This window comes from Aspergillus stella-maris (assembly GCF_047715825.1).
Source record: "Aspergillus stella-maris strain CBS 113639 unplaced genomic scaffold BDV14scaffold_107, whole genome shotgun sequence".
NCBI classification, from domain to species: Eukaryota; Fungi; Ascomycota; class Eurotiomycetes; order Eurotiales; family Aspergillaceae; genus Aspergillus; species Aspergillus stella-maris.
Window position 1 is genome coordinate 54,563 of NW_027396901.1, and position 24,040 is coordinate 78,602.

The window sequence follows — 24,040 nt, forward strand, 5'->3', positions numbered from 1 at the left end:
ATTTATAAATAGCTTGTACCAATAACAATACAGTTCGTAAATTAGTTGCTTAAGGTCAACCAAGGCGGTGGTTGGTTGAAGCCATGGTCCTAATCTCCATGTGACGGGAAATATATATCTCTGTCCTAACTCTTCCATCGCCCCTCGGCCCTCTTCCTTTCTGCAACCACACAATGCCATGACTTAGCCATTCTTCACTCAAGGGTAAGTCATAGCCTAGCGATAGTCTACATGTTCAAGGGCCAATGAACGCCTTGAAGTTCCCAGGGTGCGGTCTACCTAGCAAGGCGGACCCTAGTCCGTTCCACCTCCAAGCGCCGCAGCACCTTTATATCACAAAATCTCCCACCGGAGGAAAAGTTCATCATTCATCATTTAGCAAGATCCCGCTTGCTAAATAAATGGACAAATGTACCATCATGGAGACAGCTAATACTCCTCAAGAGAGAGTCGGCAGCTTGCCTAAACAGTACCTTCAACCGCTCCTCAGCACAGTTCGCCGCATTTTCTCCAGCCAGCGGGCAGAATATGTCTTCGGGCAGGTAGTGGAGGGCACTCCAACGAAGGAGACTGCTCGTTTCAAACACCATAATGATAATCCTGCAATCGAAGATAGGGCCGAGCCCTTACCAGATACCCTTAACTTGGTGAGAACCTGGAGGTCCAGTTTCGAGCTGGCATCGTTGGAAATCGATCTAGATGTAAGGCATGCCCTTCTCACCATTACCATTCCACTAATTTCACGCAGGTACTCAAAATTTACTGGGAGAGTCGACTTGGGACAAGGGAGGCTAAATTGCGGCTGATCGAGATCACCGCTGTGATCATCCATCATCTTGCGGCACTGCTGTTCGAGCATACGAATCAACCGCCAAACAAACGTCCCGAGGCAAAGAATGGCTTTGCTATGGTGGATGGCTACTTTCAGAGGACAGACGAGATTATTGAAAGTCTATATCCAACTTACCTGTTCCATAACCATTATCTCGACAGCGATATATATCCGATGGGAGTCGCCGACATCGTAGCCTACTGGGCAGAAACGCATCTCTTTGGTGGCGTCGTGCTTCAACCACGGCGAATCTGACACTGAAGTGAGTGTCTTGAATGCCGGCTATCCTCCGAGTCCTTTGCTAAAGTGGCATCTAGTTTCTCGACGTACTACTTCACCCCGATAACAGGTTCCAAATTTTCAAGCTGTCGGATGCTCAAATAGACCAATTTATCGGGTTCGGCCTATATGGCGAGCCGACATTCCCTTGTCCCTTCCCAATGAAGACGGAGCGCGACACTGTCAGGCTATCCGGCGAGCATACAATGCATCTGAATGTCTATCGCAGCAAAAACGATCGCAAGGTCCCAGAGGAGCCTCCTCGGCTTTCTTGCGTGCGGCGCGCGTAGGACGATCATTATATGGCTGATTCCTGGGGTAGATGGGAGAGAGGCGAAGTTTGAGGTCGAGCCGGATGGAACCTTTAGGCTGTAGATGTTCAGTTCAATTTGATTATTCTAGGCGAGGACTGTCCTTTGGAACTCCGGTGGTATTCGCGCTCAAGTCGGGACCTCGCTGCTCTGGTACGTTCAACACCTGACGAAAATCAAATCAATAGCGGATGGGGCCAGGATTGTAGTTTGCCAATGATCGAGTTCAAGAGCAATGCGGCCCCCACTCGAGCTTCAATGTTTATTTGGTCAATGTTTCTCAATTCTCAGCCTCACCCTCAGCTCGATCACGAAATTTTCGACATTCAGCGGTTTCGTCTGTCACACCGTCCCCCTTCCCAAACACAACTCAACAGGGCCCGGGAAAACATCACAATGGCCTCCGCACTCAGCAACCTCCCACCGTGGATAACACCAGTAATAAACTGGAACCTCATCCAGCTGATAACCGGCGCGACAGCAACATTCACTTCCTCGCGATCACCCCTCCGACCCATCGCCGCCGCACTCACAGCTATCCTCGCATACCTCCTCCAACGCAACATTCAAACATACTACTCTGGAACACGCCCGTCCGGTCCCGTCGTCGCAATGTGCTGGGTGAACGTGCTGAACGCGATTGACCTGCTACTGTTGACGCAGGCGTCGTACGGTGCGCAGGTCGCGTACCGGAAGACGAAGGATGAGAAGAAGGATAGGCTTACCAAGTCAGGACAAGGGGAAGATGGGCTCTTCAAGAAGATCGTCTTCGCGCTCGTTCTACCGTATAATCTTCGCCGCATCAAAACGCCGTGGCAGATTTCTCGTGTGCCGCACTTTGATGAGAGCAATCCGGCTTATGTTCCTAGCAGGTCGTCGTTTTTGCTGCAGTCGCTTGGTAAATTGGTTGTTGCGGGCGCATTTATTGCTCTCTTGCCGCTTGACCCGCAAAATCCTTTGCTTGTCAAGGCAGTGAGTAAGCTTGATCAGACAAAATCTGTTCTTTTCTACCGCAACTACGATGCGTACTCTATCCTCCTCCAGGCCGGGTTTACCCTGTCTTTTGGTGTTGTTACGCGGGCGTCTATTGTGAGCGGGTACATTGTGGGCGCGATATTCGCTGTACTACTTGGCGGCGATCCAGCTGAGTGGCCGCCCGTTGCAGGGAGTCTACGTGAGGCTTGGTCGTTGGAGAGACTTTGGGGGTGCGCTTCTCCTCTCCCTCCTTTGCATCGAATCTGAAGCTAACATGATGTATTTGTAGTCGATCCTGGCACCAAACACTCCGCCGCCCTCTAACGTCAAACGCGACATTCCTCTCATCAACCCTCGGCCTCTCACCATCGAGTCTCCCCGCGCACTGGATCCGCGTCGTGATCGCCTTTCTCGGGTCTGGTCTCGTCCACGCTCTAATGGACATTGGATTCGGCGTTGAGTGGGAGAAGACAGGTGCGCTGTGGTTCTATGGACTGCAGATTGTGGGCTTTGTTGTTGAGGGCGTGCTGAAGACAATGCTCACACCGGTAGCCAACACTTTGGGTTTGGGGAGGTGTGTTCGGAGGGGAGTCGGATATATCTGGGTAGCAGGGTTCTTGCTTTGGAGTACGCCCGTCTGGATTAATCCGATACTTGTGAGTTTGAGGGATGATGGGACGAATGTTATGTCGCCTTGGCTTGGGGGGCCACCGGGGTGGTATTAATTGGCACCTGGTCAGGGTTTATAGAGGATATCTAATTGAGCGAGAGTTTGAGTTATATAGAGTATAGATATAAATATAGATATAGATCCATGGAATTGTTCTTTGCCGAGAAGTATATACTTCTTAGTTCAGTGGTTGTGCACGGACAACCTTCCAATTATGAGATCACGGCACGATAAACCGCATTCCACCGCAACAATCTGGATTTTGGGCAGTCTCGACTCGACTCCAACTCCAATCTCATCCGCTGTATTTCCCCCTCACATTTCAAATGCGCCCAACTATGCCGACCTTGCCCCCTTGCCTTTAACAATGGCAGAATCCCATCCTCCTTCTCTTCCAGGCCCTGGTGTCACCGTCAACCAGAACCCCGTGGGGTGTGTTCCCGACCGGTCTCGACCCAACTCTCAACCATCGCAGGACCAGAATCACAGCACAGCAAACACAATCAACAGTCCCTCGCGAAGAACCAGTTGCGACCGCGACGACGATACCCTTGAGCTCCATCAGATCGAAACGCAGCATGACGACGAGTCAACGGGGTCGATTTCCTCGGGCGAGTACCGGATAACGACGCGGCGGACAGTCTCGCACACAAGCGCAAGCCAGATCCAACGAGTTCAAAGCCAGCCACAACGCGAGGGTTTTATCGGGCGGATAACGCGGTTTTGGACGAGACATGTTGTTCTCACTGTTTCGCAAAGGAAGAATAGGGATTATTTCGGTGCGTTTCTCTCGTTCCCGGTCGCGGTCGTTTCGCTCGCATCATCAGTTCCTCAATGCTCTGCTAACTCTGAACTTGTGATTTTGTCAGCCCTCGAACGAACATTCCTAGCATACATCCGCACCTCCGTAATATTGGCAATGCAAGGCGTCCTCATCGCACAGCTCTTCCGCCTCCAAGGCGCCCACGCATCGCACGGCCTCGGTTATCATGAAGTCGGCGTTCCGCTATCCGTTACATGCCATTGTGCGGCGATTGTGACTGCTGTGCTTGGGGCGCATCGGTTCTGGAAGCAGCAGAGTGCGATTGCGCTGGGGACGGTTTATGCCGGGGGTTGGGAGTTGAATGTCATTGCGATATTGGTGACTGCGGTAGGTTGATGTTTCGCGGGGAGATATTGCGACGCCACGCTGATAAGTTCCTGATTGCCAGATCACGGTCGTGACGTTTGTCCTATCGGTTCTCGTCGCTGTGACGATATCGTGATCTCGATGGAGGGCATATTGCGTTCTGGCAGCAGCGTTAAGGTTGGAAACACGAGAAATGACAACAGCTTCTCCGGGGACGCTTGGATATATATGACGGGCTACGAATAAGCGACTAACGCCGGTTCCACCAATTCAGCGTTGCGTTGGACAACTTTGCAATTGCTCAACGCCAAGAGTTATTGCGTGATTGAAAGTGCTGACTGGAGGCAGCCATCTCAACCCTTCGGCAGCGTAGAAAGCTCGACTGCGACATGAACTCTGAACAGGTGCAACATCGCTTGCCTTCTTACACAGTACAGCGACATCCAAACTCAAGATAGGACCCCAGATCGGAAACAGTTGTGGATACCTTCAACGATCCACGGCGCTATGGCCTGAAACTGAGACGAACCCCACAGCCAAGAACACCTCCGTCATTAACAAGAGATCACCCTAGATTAAATGGTCCAATATATTCGGCATTCGGTCATCGGAACAGATCAAGACTCAATATACAATATCCTTGTGAACCTATTCTCTGTACACCCTTAACACCTTCAAGCACAACAATCCCACCCTGTATACCTCGGGATTGCGCCCATATGAAACATGAACCTGTTCCTTGGTTCGACCCATGGCTCTGGCAGCGGCTGTTTGAGCAGTAGGCAAGACAAGAAAACAACCTATCGGAGTCCACCGGAGATCCTCATGTTTCAAGTTTCAGCAAAAAAAGCCAGCGTACAAGTGCAATGTCACATCAAAATAACGGGCAACCAGCTCAGTGCCACTGCCAATGCCGATACCCCCCAATCACGGCCTCTCCTCCACAATCCTGAACCGCAGCCTTGCTCCAGACCCACTCCTCAAACTGATGTGGTTCTTCAACTTGCGATGTGTGCAGGCCAAGATCTGAGCACAGCTGAACAGTGGTTCCCTTTCAGCGCCCAGCGGGCCTCGCATGGCTCGAGCCACTGGCAAACGAGGAAGAACTGCATCCTGATTACTGGCGTTGCCCAATGCCCAGAGCTAGATCGACAGTCGACAATCGACTTTAGACGATGACGGTATGACCAACAGGGGTACTAGATAAATCCCCGTTGCCCGTCTGACGATCTGCCCTCGGGACTTTTTATTTCTTCATTCCCGTTCTTTACCCTATTCACGCGAATAGAGCCATCATGCGAAATTTACCCTTCTCTTCGCTCGCTGCCCTTGCGGTGGTTCCTGGCCTTGCCGCATTATCACTACATCAGAGCGATTCACCACACGTTCTACAGCTGGGACTAAAGCGCAATCACCACAATGACCCGATAAATAGAGATCGGCGACGACTGAAGAGGCAGTCTGGGACTGTTGACGTTGAGCTTGTTGGTGATTCAGTATGTCAGATTCTTACAATTCTTGGGATTACTATTCTGACTGCCAACTCAGCATGGCGGGGACATTTACTCCACAAATCTCACCCTGGGAAATCCTCCGCAGCGCGTTGAGGTTTCGGTCGACACTGGGAGCAGCGATCTTTGGGTGTTAAGTACATCTAACCGTGTCTGCAATGTGCAAGGTGCACGATGCGACTCTTTAGGGACGTACGATGCCACGGCGTCTGATTCGGCCGAGGCTCTTGATGATCAGTTCTCGATTGTATATGGCGATACGTCGTCGGCGGACGGATATTACGCTCTCGATACCTTGACTATCGAGGGGGCGGAGATTCCAGAAGCACAGTTTGGCGTTGCGACTCAGTCCAGTATAGACAGTAAGTCTCGATCCCAGAATATGAGGCAATTTATTGATCTGTTAAGAGGGCATCCTAGGAATCGGCTACAGCACAAACGTCCGCTCGCGCTACATCTACCCTAACCTCCCTGAACTCCTCGTGCGTAATAACATCACCGCTTCAAACGCCTACAGCCTCTGGCTCAACCACCTCGGCTCAGATGAAGGATCCGTTCTTTTCGGGGGTGTAAACACAGCGCATTACACCGGCGAATTACAAACACTTCCAATCGTTCCCTACGACGCCGACACAAACACATACACACACCTATGGCTCACACTCACAGAAGTCGGCGTTGAATCCGAAGACGACGACATCGATCAATCGTTCGACGCAGACCCCTTCGTCGTCCTACTAGACTCCGGCTCAACACTCACATATCTCCCCTCGCACGTCGTCCAACAAATCTACAACGACCTAGACGTACACTTCTTCGAACCCGAACAATTCGGCTACGTACCCTGCAACACATACCTCTCCGGCCGAACAGACTACGTCATCTCATTCACATTTTCCGGCGCAACAATCAACGTCCCGCTCTCCGAACTCGTGCTTCAAGACGCAATGGCCTATGCAGGTAATACATTCGACATAGACGGCGAACAATCATGTCTATTCGGAATTCTCCCAGCAGCCGATTTCTTCCCGATACTAGGCGACACATTCCTGCGCTCCGCGTACGTCGTCTTCGATCTAGATAATAATGAAATTTCCCTCGCACAGGCGAATCGGGATCCAGGCGATGATGAGATATTGGAAATTGGGGGTGGAGACGATCCCGTTCCGGACTCGGATGATATTGATGCAGATGAAGTTGTTACCACTGCGACGATTGTGACGGGTGGGACGAGTCTGAGTTTGCCGAGTGGGTGGACTAATAGTCCGGTTTTTCCGAGTAGGACTGTGACGAGTTCGGTTGATTCGGAGGAGACGGGGACGAGCTCTACGACGACTGCGTCGGGTGGCGGTGGGGATAGTACGGGTACGTCTTCGCCTAAGGAGACGGGAAGTGGCTCGGGCTCAGGCTCGGACTCGGACTCGGAGGGCGATACGGATACGGGAGGGTCGTCTGGTGTGCGGTGGGATCCTATGTTGCTCAGCTTGGGACTGGGTGTCGGTGGTATCGCGATAGTCTTTGGGTTATGATGATTGTTGTACCTGAGATGCCTCTTTATTCATCGTCTGGCTCCACATTACTAGTCTTAAGTGGCGGCTTGTCTACATCAACATATATACTCACTCGAATTAAAGTATGCCCTACCCGTGCTTCGATTCATCTGCAGATTGGATGTAGTGACTAGATCTAGAACTAGGATCGTATGAGCGCGTCGGGTAGGTAGATGACCTCACCTCATTGATTTGACCATAGCCTACTAGGTATATATCCAAGATACCAAGGTAAAGGTAAGATATGACCAGGTAAATAGATAGCCCAGGCAACTGGATGCGGAGACCCCCACCATATCCACGTCCAGCGGATACTCGTCACTCAAAGCAAGCGACAAATCGGGACCGCCAGCCGAACCGCCGGTATCTCTCCAACGAGCTTATGTACAGCTAATCAGTAGTACAGCCATGACGGTAATGGCTTAACCCACGTCATTGTCTTTGGTGAGTGGGGAAAGCTGGATGTGCCCAGCTCCGACGAGGCTGTACTTAGCACCAGATATCTAGATGCTGACGTTACTGGCTGGTCCTGGCTATCAGAGCCTTGTGCATTGTGCATTCGTATGGCTGCGGAGTACTGACTAGGTACGCTTGGGGCTCTTTAGTTGGCCATGCAAGGCTCGGACTTGCGGCGGATTGCCCTAAAGGAGTGGTTATGGTGCGCTGGCATGGCATGTGAATGCGATTTAGGGAAGGGAGCTTTTTTAAGGGTGCATTTAAATAGCTCCTCATGAGCCGCAGTAAAACGTTTACTATCCTTCCCTAACTACAGGAATCGGGCGGCGAACGAAGAAAGTATTTACTGTTCCACATATATACCTACCTACCTACCTATACTCGAATCTTCCACCTTCACCTCGCCATCCCGAAGTCCACTCCACTCCAGTCCAACATTCAACCCACCCAATCTACCAAACCAAACTTACCCCCACAATGTCCTTCGAAATAATCGAACACGACACCAACTTCCTCGTCGTCCGACTAACGGTAATGCCAAACCCCGACGTCGCACAAGCGATAATCGACTACGACAGCACCAAAACGCCCATTGTGATCGCGACATTCGCGTTCATCGAGACACTCTGGAATGGAGGGTTTGGCAAGAACCAATTTGGATTTGTGGTACTGAATAATCTTGCTTATGATGGGGCTGTTTCTTCTACGCATCAGGATGAGGATGGGGCTGTGCAGTGGTTGAAGAGGAGGCAGCTTTGATACCTACTATTATTGATGATAGGGTGGATGTGGTAGATGGGGATGTTGAGGTGGGTTTGGCTGATATCACTTGCAGCACATTGAGTTTCTCTGTGTTCGAGTTCTGCATCGTGGTTATATTTGGAGTAGTTACTGGTAGTTCTCGCTTGTCAAGACTCCAGTGACACTTTTTGAACCAGGCAAAGTGACGAGAGGGATGGTGTTGGCTTTGAGAGCCTATCTACTGAGGGTTGGATGGGTATTAAGGCAGTAGAAGTATTGTGGGCCTGGCTACGGCAATAGGGTACGCTCTAAAGGTAGTTAGTAGGTGGCGTTTTGCAAAGCAATATCAAATGTTCCCTCCTACTCAATCAGTCTAGTCATGAAGGAGAGGGAATAGTCTATGCAAGTAGACAATCGTATTTTGTAATATGGATTCGGAATGGGAATCGTGAGATTAGATCCAATGAGGTAATATCGGGAAAGGAGACTGAGAAAGAGGTTAAATCTAGGCTTGAAGCATCAGCCTGATTATCTACTCAGACCTCATGCCCTCGCAACCTCCTGCATACGAGAAAAAGATGGCAACCGAGACCGGAACGAATATCACAATACCAGACAACCTGAGTAAACGCCTCCCACATCCTATGAGACCGAAACCTCTCTAATCACCATCACCATAGCCCGGTCCCCTTGTGCACTGCCTATCAGGAAAAATTAAATGGTGCTCACAATATGTACTATCCGTCGGCCTAAAAAGAAGCCGCCCGTTACACTCGCCACCATTCATAAACCTAAGACAATTCAGTCCACACGGTTTAAAATCATCCAGCTGCTGATGAAATACGAATACATAGCATCTGCCAGATTTAGGACTTATCATTGGTCTACCATCCTTTCCTACAGTACCCGTGAGCTTCGTAAAGGCATAAGTGTGCTTTCCCACCTCGCGATGAGGATAATCGCGAAGTAACTGGCTCATAAACTTAAGGACGCTGCTAGAAGCACGAGTAGAGGCCGGAATCAACCATTTGTCGAGTCGTCCAATGTAGAACAACTTAAATGCATCAAGACTTATAGCCGCGAGTTCGTGCACTCAAGGTCGTGCACAATATGCCTCCAGCGAGTACTTTGCAAGAGGTCATATTTGAGTCCAAAGAGAAAACCTGCCATAACATCAAAGGTCAAGTAGGAGGACCAGTCAGAGATATCAGTGGCAGGGCCCCAGCAGCTGTTTTGGATTTGTGGCCGAAGAGCATTAACAAATCGCTGCACGTATTGCAGCATATTTGACTCAAATGTCTTGATGTTGGACATGGAGAATGAAGTTTCCACTAATCTTCAACGTTTGGAGTGTTCCTTCTTGTCAACCAAGGTAACTAGGTTCAACTTGTCCTTGCCGAGTACCACATATCCAGGGTCCTTGGAGACATTGGACTTGACGGAATACAGATCTTATACTCTGAGTAAGTGCGTCGAGGAAGTTAAGCGAGCCGTGGGTATCGAACCTCTCATGGCGGTAGCACTGCTGAAGACTAGCAAATCGGGACCGTACCGAAACACCGGGCCTAGTGGTAAGGGAAAGGCAGTCAGTCACGCGCGGGCAGCGCGCTCTTGAAGTGCTAAGTGGCTTACCGTATTTCTGGTGCCAACGCCATGTAGCAAGATGTACATCACCTTGCCAAGCGTAGTACGCTGAGCGCAACAAAGTGAACTTTGCGAGAAACGGTCCTGGATATTTTGCCAGCGGATGGAAGGTCATCTGGTAGATGACATAGGGCATCAACTAAATCTGGTCAGTCTGACTCCTCAATAGCATTATCGTACGCTCACCAGTAAGGCTGATATCAAGATAGGTACCCAGCTCCATGGCAAATCGTACGATTTGATACTGCTCATGCCAAACAATGGACTCATATTGAACAGGGGTATTGATGCTTTGAATCGTTGGTTCTGGTCTATGATAGAGACAGACGCAGGTTATGCTACTTCCAGATCGCGGTGGGTTATATAAATCGCAAGTGGGATGGAGGGGGAAGTCGATATACCCGGTGCAGCCGTGGACGGGCGAGATGCGTCATATAGGGCTGCACATAGGCCATGAAGTTAAACATAGCCTCGATTTCAAGAACCCGTACAGCTTTTCAGGTTGAAGAAACCCGATTTCACCATCTAGCGCTGTTGGAGCTCAGGATTAGGTCTACTGCACGGACGATCCTCGATCTCAGCCACCGTATCGCGATAGTGGACAGGGCCCGGAACATGGAGAATTGTAGCATGACAACCTGCTAACAGACTATTACGGCCTTGGTTATCATCAGGTCTAGACATTGATGCTCTGCGCGAGTCGCGGAGGTGGCGTGTCTACCATGGAAGTAGTCTCCGCGTTACCCCTCCTTCGTTGTTTGAATGCTACGATGACCCTAGAGGAATGGGATTCTATGGGATTCGGTAATTTCCACAGCTTGATGGCGCTTGCAGTAGAATGAGACGTGTATAGGGATGGTGGGCGCTGGCTATGGAGTGCATTGAGTGATGCCTTAGTAGATGAGTGTTATGAAGATACATAAGCGGGGTGTATACCTAATGCCTGGTCTTGATACCATCAAATCGTTACTCGGGACAGCCACCGTCATCACTTGACAGATAGCAGGCATCAAATTTACAGGTCGGGGTATACATAAGGCCAAAGTGACCATTTAGCTTTCAAACAAGGTATAGGAGCTGTCCCCTGTGCTAAATGTACATGGAAAAGTATCAAACCATATATCCAAACTTAAGACGGAGGCTCCAATGCGACTATGTAGGAACAGGATACTTCAACCTCCAATAAAACTGTGTGATCAACTTCTTCACGCTCCACAAATGCCGCGCAGTCCTATCCCCCGCTGGATCCAGGGGTTTATGATTCTCCATAACCTCACCAATTACCAATTGTATTGCATCAATCGGGATAAATGGAAGTAACCAAGGAGGGTCCCCCGCTGGATTGTCAGTCCCCCGAGCCCTAGCAACCGTATAATCAATCTCCTCAAGCGGGATAAATGGAGGCTGTGGATATTCATCACCCGCTGGATCGTTAATCGCCCTAATGGTGGCAACCACCCACTCAATGGATTCAGGCGGAATATCTTGATGTCGTGCAGACCCATCCTCTGCTCGAAGGTTAATCCCCATAATCTTTTCACACATCAATTTGAGTAGCTCAGGCGAGATATTTTGACGCCGTGCAGCCACGTCCTCTGCTTCGCTGATTATTCCAATGGCCCGAAGGATTATCGGCTCAAGCAAGCTAAGCGGGTATTTCTCTTTACGCTGCGCAATACTCTCCAAAAGAGCACTGACTATTTCCTCTTTCATCATACCTAGATGCTTCACGGCCGCGATCAACGGACTGTCGCCGCTTGGCGAGACAAAAAACGGATTAGCACCGCATGCCAGCAGGGTTTGCACGGCCGGGATTTCGGTAATGTCAGAACGGCGGGATGCAATCATAAGAAGAGGTGTGGCGTAGTTTTTATCTTGTGCCTCAAGAGATAGACCTTCGGTGAGGAGAAAGTCAAGGATTTCTGCTTTTGGGCCGCCGGAGTACCGAGGCCCTAATACGGCGGCTTGAAGAAGCTCGGCTTGCCACTCTGGACGGCGCAGATTGAAGCCCTGAGATTGAAGAAAGCGGAGGAGGTTGATGTTAACATTTCGGGTGGCATCTAATAAGACTTCTTTCTCGTGTTGGTTGTTGTTCGGGCGCGGGTTGAAGCCGTTTTGGATGTAGACATCCAGTGCCTCTTTTTCGCAGTTGCCAACTATGCCGAGGAGCTCGTTATTTTCGCCGACTAAAGGTGGCTCCATGATTTTGTAGCCTGCATCTAGGATCATCTGCATATACTCTGGCCGTGTGTTGCAGACAAAATCCCATGTGTACGGGTCCAGTGGCACGTTATGTTTGAGGAAAACCTGGAAGGTCCTTTTGTTAATGCGGCCAGACATCCAGATTGTGTCTTCAGGGTTCTCGTCGTCATGTTCTAGCTTTGCGTTATTTTCCAGTAAGAGCTGGATAATACCCTCGTGTCCATGTGTTGCCGCCATTTGTAGAGGAGCCATGTGTCCCACTAATTGGCCAGAGAGGGTTGGAGTGCCCATGGGATCTGCACCCTGGGATAGCAAAAACCGCGCAGCTTCTTCTTGATTATACCGTGACGCCCACGTCAATGGCGTTAGGTTGAAGCAAGAATCATCTACCTTTATTATTGAGTTGATGTCCCACCCGTTCTTCAACAAGCTTTCAAGGATACTTGTGGAGCCACAGGCGGCGGCAGCATGTCCAAGCATGGTTGTTGTACCGTCGTCCAAGTTTTGAGTGTCACAATCGACCGTTTCTAAGAGGAAATTAACGCCGTCAATACAGTCAGAGTCCCACAGATCAGGCACCATTGTCAAGCTAGCATGGGCACCATGGTCCAGCAAGAGACGGGCGGCATTCAAATGACCTTTTCTCAAAGCACAAGCAAGTGGGTTTTGTGAGTAGTCCCAAACCTTGTAATCATCATCATCTTCATAATATTCGCAAATATCATACTTTGCTCCATGTTCGAGGAAGTACTTTACCATCTCGACGTTTCCCTGATTAGCAGCGTGAACCAAACAGCCGCATTCATCGCCCCTGGACGTGCCGACGCTATTCACGTCGTATCCGCTGTCAACAAGGAGCTTGACCATGTCCCACTGTCCGTGCTCAGCTACATAGACCAGACGCGGACATTTCCCTGTTTCATCAATGCGTAGACTGGCACCGTAGCCCATATCCCATTCTGATTGATACAAGGCAACTGCGAGGGATTGGAACTTTTAGCAATCACCTAACATGTCATGATCGGGTTGTTGATGCTTTTCAACGTGGAAGTCGCTCCCCGCGCTAACGTATTTCACGGGTCGACCGACCGCACGGGTAGTCCGACCGACCATGTATTGCATACTAAACAAGACTTTTTTAAACCTTTATATCTCAACAACTAAAGATATTGAGATCTTATAAGTTATATTATAGCTTAACTATATAGTATATAAGCCTATGCTAAGGGGATTTTTCTTAATTATGTCTAGAACCCCCAGTGACCAAAAATACAGGTGTATTTTTGGTATTTTTATATATCAGCTTAAAAAAGACTAGAGGGTCCTCTAAAAACAGGTCTATTAGGCTTTTAAAAGCCTATTTTGGAGGCGTACTTACCATAATAGCTTACCAAGCATTTGTTGTTGAGATATAGAAGGTCAAAAAGTCATGTTTAGTATGCAATACAGGTCGGTCGGACTACCCGTGCGGTCGGTCGACCCGTGAAATACGTTAGCGAATCTGACTAAGCCCTTTATGCCTGCAGGATTTATGCACATAAGCTCTCATACATCTACAGGTGCAGCATGGTCTTATTTGATCTATTTTATTCGGCGGAACTGCACCGTGAAGCCCCTCAAAAGCATGCATGTTAGCAAATTACTAGGTACTCCCGGAGCACTACCGTAAATTCGCCCGATTAACAGTCCACTGCATCGCAAGCGCACAAGGCCGCTCAAAGCATTCATCCCAATTCCTCTTCCCACTGACCCAGAACCTCTCCAGCATAGCCCTCGCCATAAGTGGGACATGGCTTCCCTGATCTCTCGATATTGGACCCAGCGCATTCCGCACAAACGCACGCATTGTCATCGCATCGTTTCCCGCGTTGACGCCTAGCACAACAAGCGGCCAGACAAATGTACCAAGGAAGTTCCCCTCAGAAACATTCTGGAGAAGTGAATGTAAGAGTTGACGGTTTGCTGTGTGACAGATTGTCAAGGAAGGTGAACGAGGGAGGATAGAGAGGGATTGCAGCGAGGATATACAGTATATTGTTATGGCGGATTGCATGAGGGTTCCTAGGAGTGTCCAGTGTTTTTCGTCGCTTTTTTGGTCTTCACTTTCTGCACCGTGTTTGGCTGTGTTTGATGGCGATGAGCACCGCGACCGAGCCCAAGCTTCTGGTGAGAAAGATGCAATCTGTATCAGGAGTTCTTCAGCTTCAGTCGTTAGATCCTCGACGTGTGTTGTTACGAGAAGACGTATGGCTGCACGAGCGCGCAGACAATTTATCTTCACGACCGCTGTAAAGAGAGGTGTTGGGAATGGGTAAAAGCTGTATACCTCTTTCCCGTGGTCTTCGAGGATCGTGTCGAGTTCGGCAAGGAGAGACGTGCTCATGATCAGTTCCGAGGCTGGGGTCGTGGTGTCGCCTAGTACCGTTATGCTTTTGCAAATGTCAGTATGTCGCTTCGGAATAGAGGTGTTATAGAAGCGTACTATGCGTAGCAGAGAAGAAGCGGCTCAACGCCTGGTCCAGACATCGCGCGCAGGCCACCGCGGAGAGTAATGAGCTCCTGGATCCCCTTGAGATGTAGACGCCAATGAGGTGATGCGCCGTGGTGAGCCTGCAACGCATTAATGTATTTCAGATACAGAGATGAGAAGGTACGTACATCAGCTAGCAAAAGGGACAAAATCCCGGCAATAAGATGATTTACATTCTGAGTCGCATTGCGCTCGACAATCATTGCCTCATGCAACGAGCGTAGCACCAGGCCTCGGAAGTGATAGTACGTCGGTGCCAGTGACTGCTGCACGGTGAAATCATGGCTGCTGTTCATACGGTGATTGAGAGCCACGCAGACAATGTCGAGGCGTAGGAAATCAGGTCTGCTTAATCCAGCCTTTATATGGCCTGGCTGGATTTTATACACGCCTGGATGGTTTTTGAACTGGCTGCGGCTGAGGATTGGGTACATTGCTGTGTTGACTGCGGACAGGCGTGCCAGGATTAGTACTCGAGGGTTACTGCATAAGGTATGCATAGCATAGTCGGCATAACGTACAGTAATCGATTGCCTCGCAACAAGCATCCTCATTGGTTTTGAGGGCTAGGCGAGGGATAATCCGCTCTTGGAAGACCGTCTGTTTGGGCTTGGATCCGGTCTTGGTTTTCGGAGGGGACGGTAAGTATGAATCCTTCTCCTTGGTGCACACGACCTTTGAACTGTCGGTCTCCCCCTTCTTCTTCCCCTTCTTCTTCCTCGTCTTGGACTTGACCCTCCCCGGCTCCATCCAGTTGAGCCTCAGGGGCTTCTTCTCGCCATACCCTGGACATAGCGTCCCAGAATTAACACACCGCTTGCACTGGGGCTCTGTAAAGTCACAGACTAGACAACGGCGGAGACATTCCCAGCAGTGCCGCTTTCGGCCGTCGTCCGTCTTCATGATTTACTGTGTGTACAACAGGGATAGATGGCGTCATTTAATCGAAATATCGTTTCAGTGGACGTTAATCCTGCATTGGCTTGCTGAAGATTTCTCGGCTGCAGTACGGATGAAGTCGAGGAAAGCTTGGCTATATATCTTTCCCATCTAAGACGTGAAAAGTGCAGCTGAAAGATGTACATCGGGCATGGCGAGGAGGCGCAGTGTCCACGACTCCACGAGATTGCCTTTTGGGGGCCATTTGGGGGCTGAGGCTGAGATGTGACGTTTGGGGCCTGGAGATCGTCGCTGATCGTCAGTCTTGGCGTGGTGTTTATACGAAATGGGTTAAGTGCCTTGTTGTATATACTTGGAGTCTACGTAGGCAGGATGTCGAGGAAGCAGGTATAAATAAGAGCTCTCGTCCTTCTCGAGGAAGAATTACCCCTCCAGACAACCAATATTGTTCAATCCAAGAAAGCCTGCGTTTGCTTTCGTGTTTAATTGTCATACCGCACAATGCTACCAGCCGTACCTATAGGCCTCGTGGTTACGGCCATAACGGCCTTCATTACCCCCATCGCCGCTTCTGCAAGCTGGTCAAATACAAGCACTGCAACCGGGTACCCACCCGTAAGCTCTCTCCCCAGCTGTCAACAACCATATCAACTAACCCTGCGACCCATCAGTGTGACGCCCTAATACTCGCCGGCCTAGGCTCCCGAGTTCTCACAGCCCTCGACAAAGCCTACGAACCCCGAATCGATTCCTACTGGGCTCTGAACACCCGTCGCCATCCCTACTGTCTCGTCCAACCACAAAACGCCGCCGAGGTCTCTACCGCCGTTACTACCCTGCTAAACGTCAATGATGGCGCGGGAGACTGGCACATTGCAGTCCGAGCAGGCGGCCATAATCTTGGCTCTTCGAATAATATTGAGCAGGGCGTTACGATTGATTTAAAGTACCTGAACTCGACTACGTACGATAAGGCGAGTAATACTGCCTCCTTGGGTCCAGGCGCGAAATGGCAGGACGTCTATGCCGAACTACACAAGTATGGCGTTGTCACGACAGGCGGACGAGATGGGGACGTTGGCGTCGGTGGATTCTTGCTCGGTGGTGGCTCAACGTATTACATGGCACACCAGGGCTTCGGATGCGACTCTGTCAAGAACTTCGAGGTTGTACTTGTGAACGGCACAATCGTCAATGCAAACACGAACGAGCATTCTGATCTCTGGAGGGCGCTCAAGGGCGGTGGAAGCAACTTCGGCATTGTAACAAGATACGATCTGGACGCGTATCCTGAGAAGCATATCGCCAGAGGAACAAGGTCCATATCAGCGAATTACACGACGCGCTTCGTCAACGCCGTCTCGCACTTTACTGATAGTCAAGAAGAGAATAAAGATGACGCACTCATTGCCATCCTCGCACACGTCGAGGGTCAAGACCTCCTCGCAACGATCGAAGTCAATATCGATGGCGTCGAAAATAGCACGGCCTTCAATCAATTCGCTCAGATCCCGCAGGCAACACCATTTACGCAAAAGGTCCAGCCCCTTTACCAGGCGGCGCTAGATTCAACTCTCCCCGGTGACGCATGGACGCTCCAGCAAACGCTGACGTTCAAGAATGACAAGAAGACTCTTTCCCATGCCGCAACAGCACACAGGCGCTTTGCCAGTGACCTGGAATCCCTCATTGGCAAGGAAAGCTTCTATAGCCTGATCTTTCTTCAGCCACTTCCTTCCTCCTTTGCTGATATCGCTGCCGAGAAGGGCGGGAATATGTTTGCTGAGACACTACGTGATAGTAACAATGTCCTCTGGACGGCCGGGGTGTTTGTCTATACAAATCAGTCTGGTTTTGCGATTGCCTCTGCGCTGATGCAAGAGATGGTAGCGGAGCTGGAGAGTTATGCAAAGCAGACGGGGACAGATAATCAGCTCGTTTATTTGAATTATGCGGGGTTTGCCCAGGATCCGTTGGGGAGTTATCCTGAGGTTAGTGTGAGGCATATGAAGGATATTGCGGAGAGGTATGATCCCGAGGGACTGTTTCAGAGGAGGCTTCCTGGTGGTTTTAAGATTTCGAGGGTTCAGGGATGAGTGTCATCTTCACACAATTAGTCAATAGTTTGCTACTCGTCTAAGCCTAGTCCGTGCATTTGACCTTAGAAGCGAATTCCTGAAGCTCTTTTCGATATAACGCGAGATACGCAATGACATATAGTAAGCATCGCTACTAGGTGGTAAAGATCGCAACGGCAGTTACCAGTGAGATAAGCTAGGACTAAACGGAGCTATTTATCCCCTAAAGCTATGGCTCCCCTCTCACCGTATCATTATGGTGGCGCCGTAAGACCTTGTCAGCACGTCATCCCGTAGGATTGCGCTAGGTGACAGAGGGCTTACCTCACTGGCCGAGTATACTTGCTTGCTCTACAAAGAACAAGCGCATCGTGACATAGAATGGCGGAAGGTTTAAGGGTCAGAAACAATGGTTAGGGCTTGATGTTACCATGATTACAGGAATAAGAGCACAATAACTTGCATAAACTCTAAATCTACATAAATTAAACACACGTGACGCAGGTAACGTCACAATTGCCGCTCCACAAACTCTCCGTACAACCATCTCTCCATCAATTGAGATCAAGAACAATTGCAGTTCCAGTATTGATATCTGACAGCCAGGACACATCCCAACACAATCATCTACTTCAAAAGTCCTACCATACATCCTCTTCAACCGCAACAATGACCACCACCACCACCCCCCCTCACCCCCCAATCCCGACCCTAACATTCTACGACATCCAAATGCGCCCCCCCCTCGCCGAAACCGCCTGCTCACCAAATCCCACAAAGTCCCGGCTAGCCCTAAACTTCAAGGCCGTCCCCTACAAAACACAATGGGTGGCCCTCCCCTCAATCGCCGACCTCCGCCAATCACTACACATCCCCGCGGGCCGGAAATTCGCTGACGGATCGGACTTTTATACCCTGCCTATCTTGCATGATCCGGCGACGGATACATTCGTTGGTGATTCGTTGGATATTGCGATCTATCTTGATAGGACGTACCCCTCTGAGGGTGCTGCATTGTTTCCTTCCACCCCGCCAAGATTGGATTTCGAGTACGATGATAAGTTTGGGATATTGGTGCCGCTTTCGAATGCTAGCGAGGTTGCGAAGGGGGAAAGATATCTGGCGTACGCGGAATTCAATCGGCATGTCGACGCGGCGTTTACGATGCATACTATGCTCTGTGTTGAGAGGATGCCATTCCATCCTGATACAGAGAAGATTTCCAAGGCTGAATTCTGTCGCAGGGCTGGGAAGAAGAGTTGGGAGGAGTTTGCTACAACATCCGAGATGAGGAAGGGGCTGTTGGCTTCATTGCAGGGCACTCTGGGTGATCTTGCGAAGTTGTTTGGGAGGGATACTGACGGGCCGTTTATTATGGGGGCGAGGGTCTGTTATGCGGATTTCATTGTAGGTGGGTGGTTAAGGATGTTGAGGGTGTGTTTGCCTGCTGATGAGTGGGAGGAGATTAGGGGATGGCATGGGGGTGTGTTTGGGACGTTGTATGAGGCGCTGGAGATGTATTTGACTATTGAATAGATTGTTGGCCGTGGATATATAGATCAAAATAGGGTGCAGATAATTAGAAGCAATGACAAAGACTTCGCGGGCTCTCACTTCTACTAGGCGATGTTCATTCACAAGTCTCTTATGGCTTCATTCTCCCCCGAAACAGCCCTAACTCGCTTTGCAAGATCTTGAATCCTAAACCGACAGCTGCCTCCAGAATCCTTTTTGCGAGACGTATGCATATCCAGCTCCTCCTTCTCCAAGTGCCTCATTTGCACTTCTCCACTTTGTAAGTTTGGTACACTGATTTCAAATGTCGAGGTGAGCAATTTCTCCAAATTCACAAGTTTCGGCTCCAATTGCCCCCAGCACCGGATGTAGTTCCCCGTCCAGAGGGTCAGTGTGAACCAGGGCGTAATCTCGATGTCTGCTTCTCGGCGGATGTCGAAGAAACGTTTGCCGATGCTGAGTGCTGTTGTAGTTGTTAATGGTGGTAAAGTGGCCGGGGTGTCCTCGTCGGAAGGATTGAGTCTGAGGCACGTCGGACCTGACGGTATTGAGCGGATAAATACTTTTTTGAGGCCAATTTCAAAGTGCAGGGAGAGGGAGCCAAGCTGGGGGAAGGATGTTGCGAGTTCGTAGAAAAGGTCCTCGTTCTGCTACATTGTCAGCTATGGTCAGTTTGTATAGCATGAAGCATACCATCTCACTATCTCCAATCTTTATCTTGACCTTCAAGTCCCTCAGTTTCTGGCAGCATTTCTTGATATGCTTCACCTCGTCCAGTGTCAATAGGTTCCGCTGGTTACCTTCACTCGCAGTCTCTTCCTCGTGTAAACACAACTTCTTCGAACCTTTATGCAAGCCCACAACTTCAACAGAAACCGGTACACCCCTGACTTCCAACTCCTCCAGCCCATCAAGAGACTTCAACAGCTCTTCCAACTCCATTGCCACCGGATCGCTCCCTTCCCCCCGCCACCTCAGATTAGGATATCGATATACCCTAAGTGTCTTGAGGGACGTGACATATCCCACCAAGCGCTTAAGAGTCCCAAAAGCATTCTGCGGACCGATGGTCAAACTAGACAATCTACCCCAGTCAAGCCCCTGCTGCCAGTAATACCACTCGGCATCATTAATACGGTACCCATCGAGCCTTAAGTCGTTAAGCGGGGGAAATTTCTCCGCCCCCAGAAGTCGGAACGAAGTAACGTTTGAAAACCGCGGTCTATCATTCATGCACCTGCCGTAGTTGCCAGATACGCTCAATGAGAACGTGCGGAGATTAGGTGAGTTGAAGAATAAGTCTTGAACCTGCAGCATGACTTTGTTGGGGCCCGTACGATCATAGTATGGGTTTATAGTTGCAGTTAGGTCTGTTAAACACGCAAGGGGCTCTTCTCTGAATGAGATTGTTTCTAATGCTTTTTCGATGTTCCGTAGTGATAGGCTTAGCGAGGGTTTTCGTGTGTGGTTAGAGATGGTGTTGATGATCTCGTCGGTTATCGATTACTTCAAGCCAAGGTGTACGTGTCTCAGATTTGACAATTTGTTGAGGAGGTTGCAAAGTCGGCTATCCTTGGTCAGATGGTCGATAAAATCCGCGTCTCCACTGTCTTTCGATACAGAGAGGTTAACCTCCTGCACGAGGTTTCGTAGCGTCTCGTTTGCTTCATCTTCTAGTCGAGATAGAAGGAGCCACTGGCGCCTGCCTCGCGCCTTCTTAGCTCTTTGAGCCTTCTCTTCAGGCCGCCCCCACAAATTGAAAAATGGGTCGCGGTCGGGCTCGATGAGGTTGATTGATCTGTACAAGATTGGTGTTGCGATGGCGTTAAAAGAGTGTGAGATCAGGCAGAGACTACAGAGGTCTTGTTTGGAACTGTGCTGAAGACAAGAGACAATATGTCTTCGCTCGAGCTCAGGAGTTGTAAAGCCATTTTTGAGAATATTTGTATGGGTCAAGGAGTAATAGAGCCTCAGCGGGGGTCGGCGGGAATAAATAATGCTTGCCTTGCGAACTGTTGAGAATACAACAGGCCCAGGGGAAGGAGAGGGCAGAATGACGTCTGTATCGACTACACGCACGTAGCCTACTAAGGAGCGGATGCCTTTACTGATAGGGCTCAATTCTATTCCTTCGATAGATTCTTCTTGACGATGTCTCTCTCTCTCTATTGAGGGGTCGAATCCTCAGGGGTTTGGAGTAGCTTGGCAGCTAGAGATCACGTGGTCTCATACTTTTGTCGGAGCATACTGCCGCCCGTTACCGCCTGCCCCTAGGGTCGACCTCGTTTAGTCATACATTAGTCAGGTAGAGTTATCTTAGCTAGGCGGCCATACCAGCCACCCAATGGAAGAACATCCATCGCTTCCCACAGGTAATGAGCCCTCTACGCGTAGAGAATATGGTTTCTTGCTAGTATATGATATGCAGAACTAATTCTTGAAGCCCCAAGCAACTTGCTACGCGAATTTTTAGCACCCTAAACCTGTACAAGGGGGGGTAAACAACTGTTAGGGGTTGATATGTTTGTACTAAACTATACCATGCCTATATACACGAAGGGTCTGTTGAAGAAGAAGAGGTACAGGCGCTGTGTGCGGAATAAGAAATGGAGGGCAGTAAGCGAGGGTGGGTCATCGTACGAGGTCGCGTAGCGACCGAGTTCTGTCTCTTAGGGCACCTCGTACGAGGGGCCCATAACAACAACAATATTATAGATCCTTGGATTAGGAACTATAATAAAGGCATTTTCTTGCTAGAATGCCACCAAAAGCCTTACAAGGCGCCAAATTAAACCAAGTACAATTCCAGATAACAATGTTATGGGCCCCTCGTACGAGGTGCCCTAAGAGACAGAACTCGGTCGCTACGCGACCTCGTACGATGACCCACCCTCGCTTACTGCCCTCCATTTCTTATTCCGCACACAGCGCCTGTACCTCTTCTTCTTCAACAGACCCTTCGTGTATATAGGCATGGTATAGTTTAGTACAAACATACCAACCCCTAACAAACAACAAGGAATTAATCTTACACGTTGGAGATATTTACCAATAGTTTAATATTAATAGATTTAACCACTAAAGGCAAATCAGACGACCCTACCATAACTATAAAGGAAATGCGTGCTAAACTACTCTACCAACTATACAAGGAGATAACCTAGCAAATGTGCAAAGATATCAGGCGCGAGATATAAGTAGAGCAATCTTAATCCTTTATATAGCAACCACAGGAAAATGCCTCCTACAAGCAATCTATAAAGATTTAACAGCTAGATCTTATACACCATGAGCAGGAATATATCTAAAAACTGGCCAAGTTAAAGTTTAGTACCCAAAAACCAGCTATTTTTAATGGCTAGAACAACTATACTTTATGGCATGATTTAATTTTAATAGACGCCCATATAATTAAGGCAAAGGACATCCTTAATTAAACTAAGCCACCTAAAGGCAATAAAATTAATATTACCTGTTGGTAAATAAAAAATAAGATCCTATATACAAGGATACTCTAGTCAATTGCATCCCATGTACAAGAAATAATTAGCTAGGAAGATTTGGCACTTGCAGTAGAGATATGGGCCAGGATTACTTTAAGCTATAGCCTATTAACAGCTAAAGAGTGCCTAATAACTATTAAAGCCTTACTAGATATTAACCCACAAGGCAACTACCTGGTAATAATCTATTGTTAGAAAGGCTGAACAAACGGCAGCCAATCAATCAGGCGCCTCGCCGGCGTGATACGACGGCGCTAGGAGGAACGTTGTTCCGACCCGAACGTGCCCATTGTCCCCAGGTGAGGACGAGGAGGACGCTCGAGACCGTGCCGGTCGTCCCCGGGAGAGGACGACGAGCACGCGGAACCGTCGTCCCCCGCGGCCTCCCGCGAGGACGACGAGGACGAGGGAAGAGATATTTCACCCGGGAGTGAAATATCCAGGCAAGGTATAAAAGGACGCTCACTACCCACCTGTATTTACTTTCTGCCTCTTGTGCCTTATCTTTAGTTTATAGTAACATAGTCAGATTGCCAGTACAAACCAAGTTACTATTGCATCTTCTACTTTGCTCTTCTCTCTCTTGATATTAGAATACCTAAGGTCCAATTTAATACTTAGCAGGATAACCCTAACCTTATTTAATAATAAGGCACCCTTATTTCAAGAAGAGAAGCATTTACCATTAACATGTCTACCACCTTAAACACCCCTAAGGCTCTGGCTACTATAGCCTAGCCTAGCGAGCTTGAACAATTAAAGCAAATGGTTACTTCCATGGCTAGCGAGATTAGTAGCCTTAAGAGTTTTAAGGGTATTAAGGCAAACAAGGCCAAACCCTTTAAAGGTAAGAAGTCTGTTAGAAAGGCTGAACAAACGGCAGCCAATCAATCAGGCGCCTCACCGGCGTGATACGACGGCGCTAGGAGGAACGTTGTTCCGATCCGAGCGTGCCCAGCGTCCCCTACTGAGGACGATGAGGACGCTGCGAGATCGTGCCAGTCGCCCCCAAGGGAGGACGACGAGCACGCGGAACCGCCGTCCCCCGCGGGCCCCCGCGAGGACGAGCGGGACGACGAGGGGTGTATATAAGGACGTTCATTACTCACCTGTATTTACTTTCTGCCTCTCGTGCCTTATCTTCAGTTTACAGTAACATAGTCAGATCGCCAGTACGAACCAAGTTACTATTGCATCTTCTACTTTGCTCTTCT

The 24,040-nt window shown here is 49.4% G+C and overlaps 11 protein-coding genes across 11 annotated transcripts; 8 read left to right on the forward strand and 3 right to left on the reverse strand.

Moving 5' to 3' along the window:
- Window positions 1-419: 419 nt before the first annotated feature.
- Window positions 420-1,518, forward strand: BDV14DRAFT_206952 (uncharacterized protein; the record flags this gene model as incomplete). The annotated part of the gene is made up of 3 exons (XM_073775039.1): window positions 420-701; window positions 749-1,063; window positions 1,150-1,518. 3 exons carry the CDS (start codon window positions 420-422, stop codon window positions 1,399-1,401), a joined length of 849 nt encoding a protein of 282 aa, XP_073622251.1. The 3' UTR covers window positions 1,402-1,518.
- A 300-nt stretch (window positions 1,519-1,818) lies between these two features.
- On the forward strand, window positions 1,819-3,122 carry BDV14DRAFT_205840 (wax synthase family protein; the record flags this gene model as incomplete). The annotated part of the gene is made up of 2 exons (XM_073774807.1): window positions 1,819-2,627; window positions 2,687-3,122. 2 exons carry the CDS (start codon window positions 1,819-1,821, stop codon window positions 3,120-3,122), a joined length of 1,245 nt encoding a protein of 414 aa, XP_073622252.1.
- A 312-nt stretch (window positions 3,123-3,434) lies between these two features.
- Window positions 3,435-4,568, forward strand: BDV14DRAFT_206954 (DUF202 domain-containing protein; the record flags this gene model as incomplete). The annotated part of the gene is made up of 2 exons (XM_073775040.1): window positions 3,435-3,846; window positions 3,937-4,568. 2 exons carry the CDS (start codon window positions 3,435-3,437, stop codon window positions 4,224-4,226), a joined length of 702 nt encoding a protein of 233 aa, XP_073622253.1. The 3' UTR covers window positions 4,227-4,568.
- A 471-nt stretch (window positions 4,569-5,039) lies between these two features.
- On the forward strand, window positions 5,040-7,330 carry BDV14DRAFT_184968 (pepsin-like aspartic protease). Its single transcript, XM_073770593.1, has 3 exons — window positions 5,040-5,692; window positions 5,745-6,069; window positions 6,116-7,330. The coding sequence occupies exons 1-3, from the start codon at window positions 5,492-5,494 to the stop codon at window positions 7,234-7,236; spliced, it is 1,647 nt and encodes a 548-aa protein (XP_073622254.1). The 5' UTR covers window positions 5,040-5,491; the 3' UTR covers window positions 7,237-7,330.
- An 860-nt stretch (window positions 7,331-8,190) lies between these two features.
- Window positions 8,191-8,636, forward strand: BDV14DRAFT_205843 (uncharacterized protein; the record flags this gene model as incomplete). The annotated part of the gene is made up of 2 exons (XM_073774808.1): window positions 8,191-8,447; window positions 8,549-8,636. The coding sequence occupies 2 exons, from the start codon at window positions 8,191-8,193 to the stop codon at window positions 8,634-8,636; spliced, it is 345 nt and encodes a 114-aa protein (XP_073622255.1).
- A 2,535-nt stretch (window positions 8,637-11,171) lies between these two features.
- On the reverse strand, window positions 11,172-12,144 carry BDV14DRAFT_184970 (uncharacterized protein). The gene has a single exon (XM_073770594.1). The coding sequence runs from the start codon at window positions 11,944-11,946 to the stop codon at window positions 11,251-11,253; it is 696 nt and encodes a 231-aa protein (XP_073622256.1). The 5' UTR covers window positions 11,947-12,144; the 3' UTR covers window positions 11,172-11,250.
- Window positions 12,127-13,326, forward strand: BDV14DRAFT_184971 (uncharacterized protein). Its single transcript, XM_073770595.1, has one exon. It carries the CDS (start codon window positions 12,425-12,427, stop codon window positions 12,635-12,637), a length of 213 nt encoding a protein of 70 aa, XP_073622257.1. The 5' UTR covers window positions 12,127-12,424; the 3' UTR covers window positions 12,638-13,326.
- Window positions 13,327-13,960: 634 nt separating this feature from the next.
- Window positions 13,961-15,733, reverse strand: BDV14DRAFT_193913 (Zn(II)2Cys6 transcription factor; the record flags this gene model as incomplete). The annotated part of the gene is made up of 4 exons (XM_073771843.1): window positions 13,961-14,729; window positions 14,783-14,910; window positions 14,959-15,275; window positions 15,352-15,733. The coding sequence occupies 4 exons, from the start codon at window positions 15,731-15,733 to the stop codon at window positions 13,961-13,963; spliced, it is 1,596 nt and encodes a 531-aa protein (XP_073622258.1).
- A 498-nt stretch (window positions 15,734-16,231) lies between these two features.
- BDV14DRAFT_205845 (FAD-binding oxidoreductase) lies at window positions 16,232-17,826 on the forward strand (the record flags this gene model as incomplete). Its single annotated transcript, XM_073774809.1, has 2 exons — window positions 16,232-16,345; window positions 16,402-17,826. The coding sequence occupies 2 exons, from the start codon at window positions 16,232-16,234 to the stop codon at window positions 17,824-17,826; spliced, it is 1,539 nt and encodes a 512-aa protein (XP_073622259.1).
- Window positions 17,827-18,343: 517 nt separating this feature from the next.
- On the forward strand, window positions 18,344-19,449 carry BDV14DRAFT_184972 (glutathione S-transferase family protein). Its single transcript, XM_073770596.1, has one exon. It carries the CDS (start codon window positions 18,478-18,480, stop codon window positions 19,342-19,344), a length of 867 nt encoding a protein of 288 aa, XP_073622260.1. The 5' UTR covers window positions 18,344-18,477; the 3' UTR covers window positions 19,345-19,449.
- BDV14DRAFT_193916 (uncharacterized protein) lies at window positions 19,443-21,683 on the reverse strand (the record flags this gene model as incomplete). The annotated part of the gene is made up of 4 exons (XM_073771844.1): window positions 19,443-19,970; window positions 20,017-20,811; window positions 20,848-21,196; window positions 21,658-21,683. The coding sequence occupies 4 exons, from the start codon at window positions 21,681-21,683 to the stop codon at window positions 19,443-19,445; spliced, it is 1,698 nt and encodes a 565-aa protein (XP_073622261.1).
- Window positions 21,684-24,040: the final 2,357 nt, after the last annotated feature.

Bases quoted from the DNA above. Each gene is read 5' to 3' on its own strand.
- BDV14DRAFT_184968 (XM_073770593.1), top strand. From the start codon at position 5,492: ATGCGAAATTTACCCTTCTCTTCGCTCGCTGCCCTTGCGGTGGTTCCT. The intron at 5,693-5,744 runs GTATGTCAGATT...CTGCCAACTCAG, and splicing joins TTGAGCTTGTTGGTGATTCA to CATGGCGGGGACATTTACTC. The intron at 6,070-6,115 runs GTAAGTCTCGAT...TGATCTGTTAAG, and splicing joins GACTCAGTCCAGTATAGACA to AGGGCATCCTAGGAATCGGC.
- BDV14DRAFT_184971 (XM_073770595.1), top strand. From the start codon at position 12,425: ATGCGGCCAGACATCCAGATTGTGTCTTCAGGGTTCTCGTCGTCATGT.
- BDV14DRAFT_184970 (XM_073770594.1), bottom strand. From the start codon at position 11,946: ATGATTGCATCCCGCCGTTCTGACATTACCGAAATCCCGGCCGTGCAA.
- BDV14DRAFT_184972 (XM_073770596.1), top strand. From the start codon at position 18,478: ATGACCACCACCACCACCCCCCCTCACCCCCCAATCCCGACCCTAACA.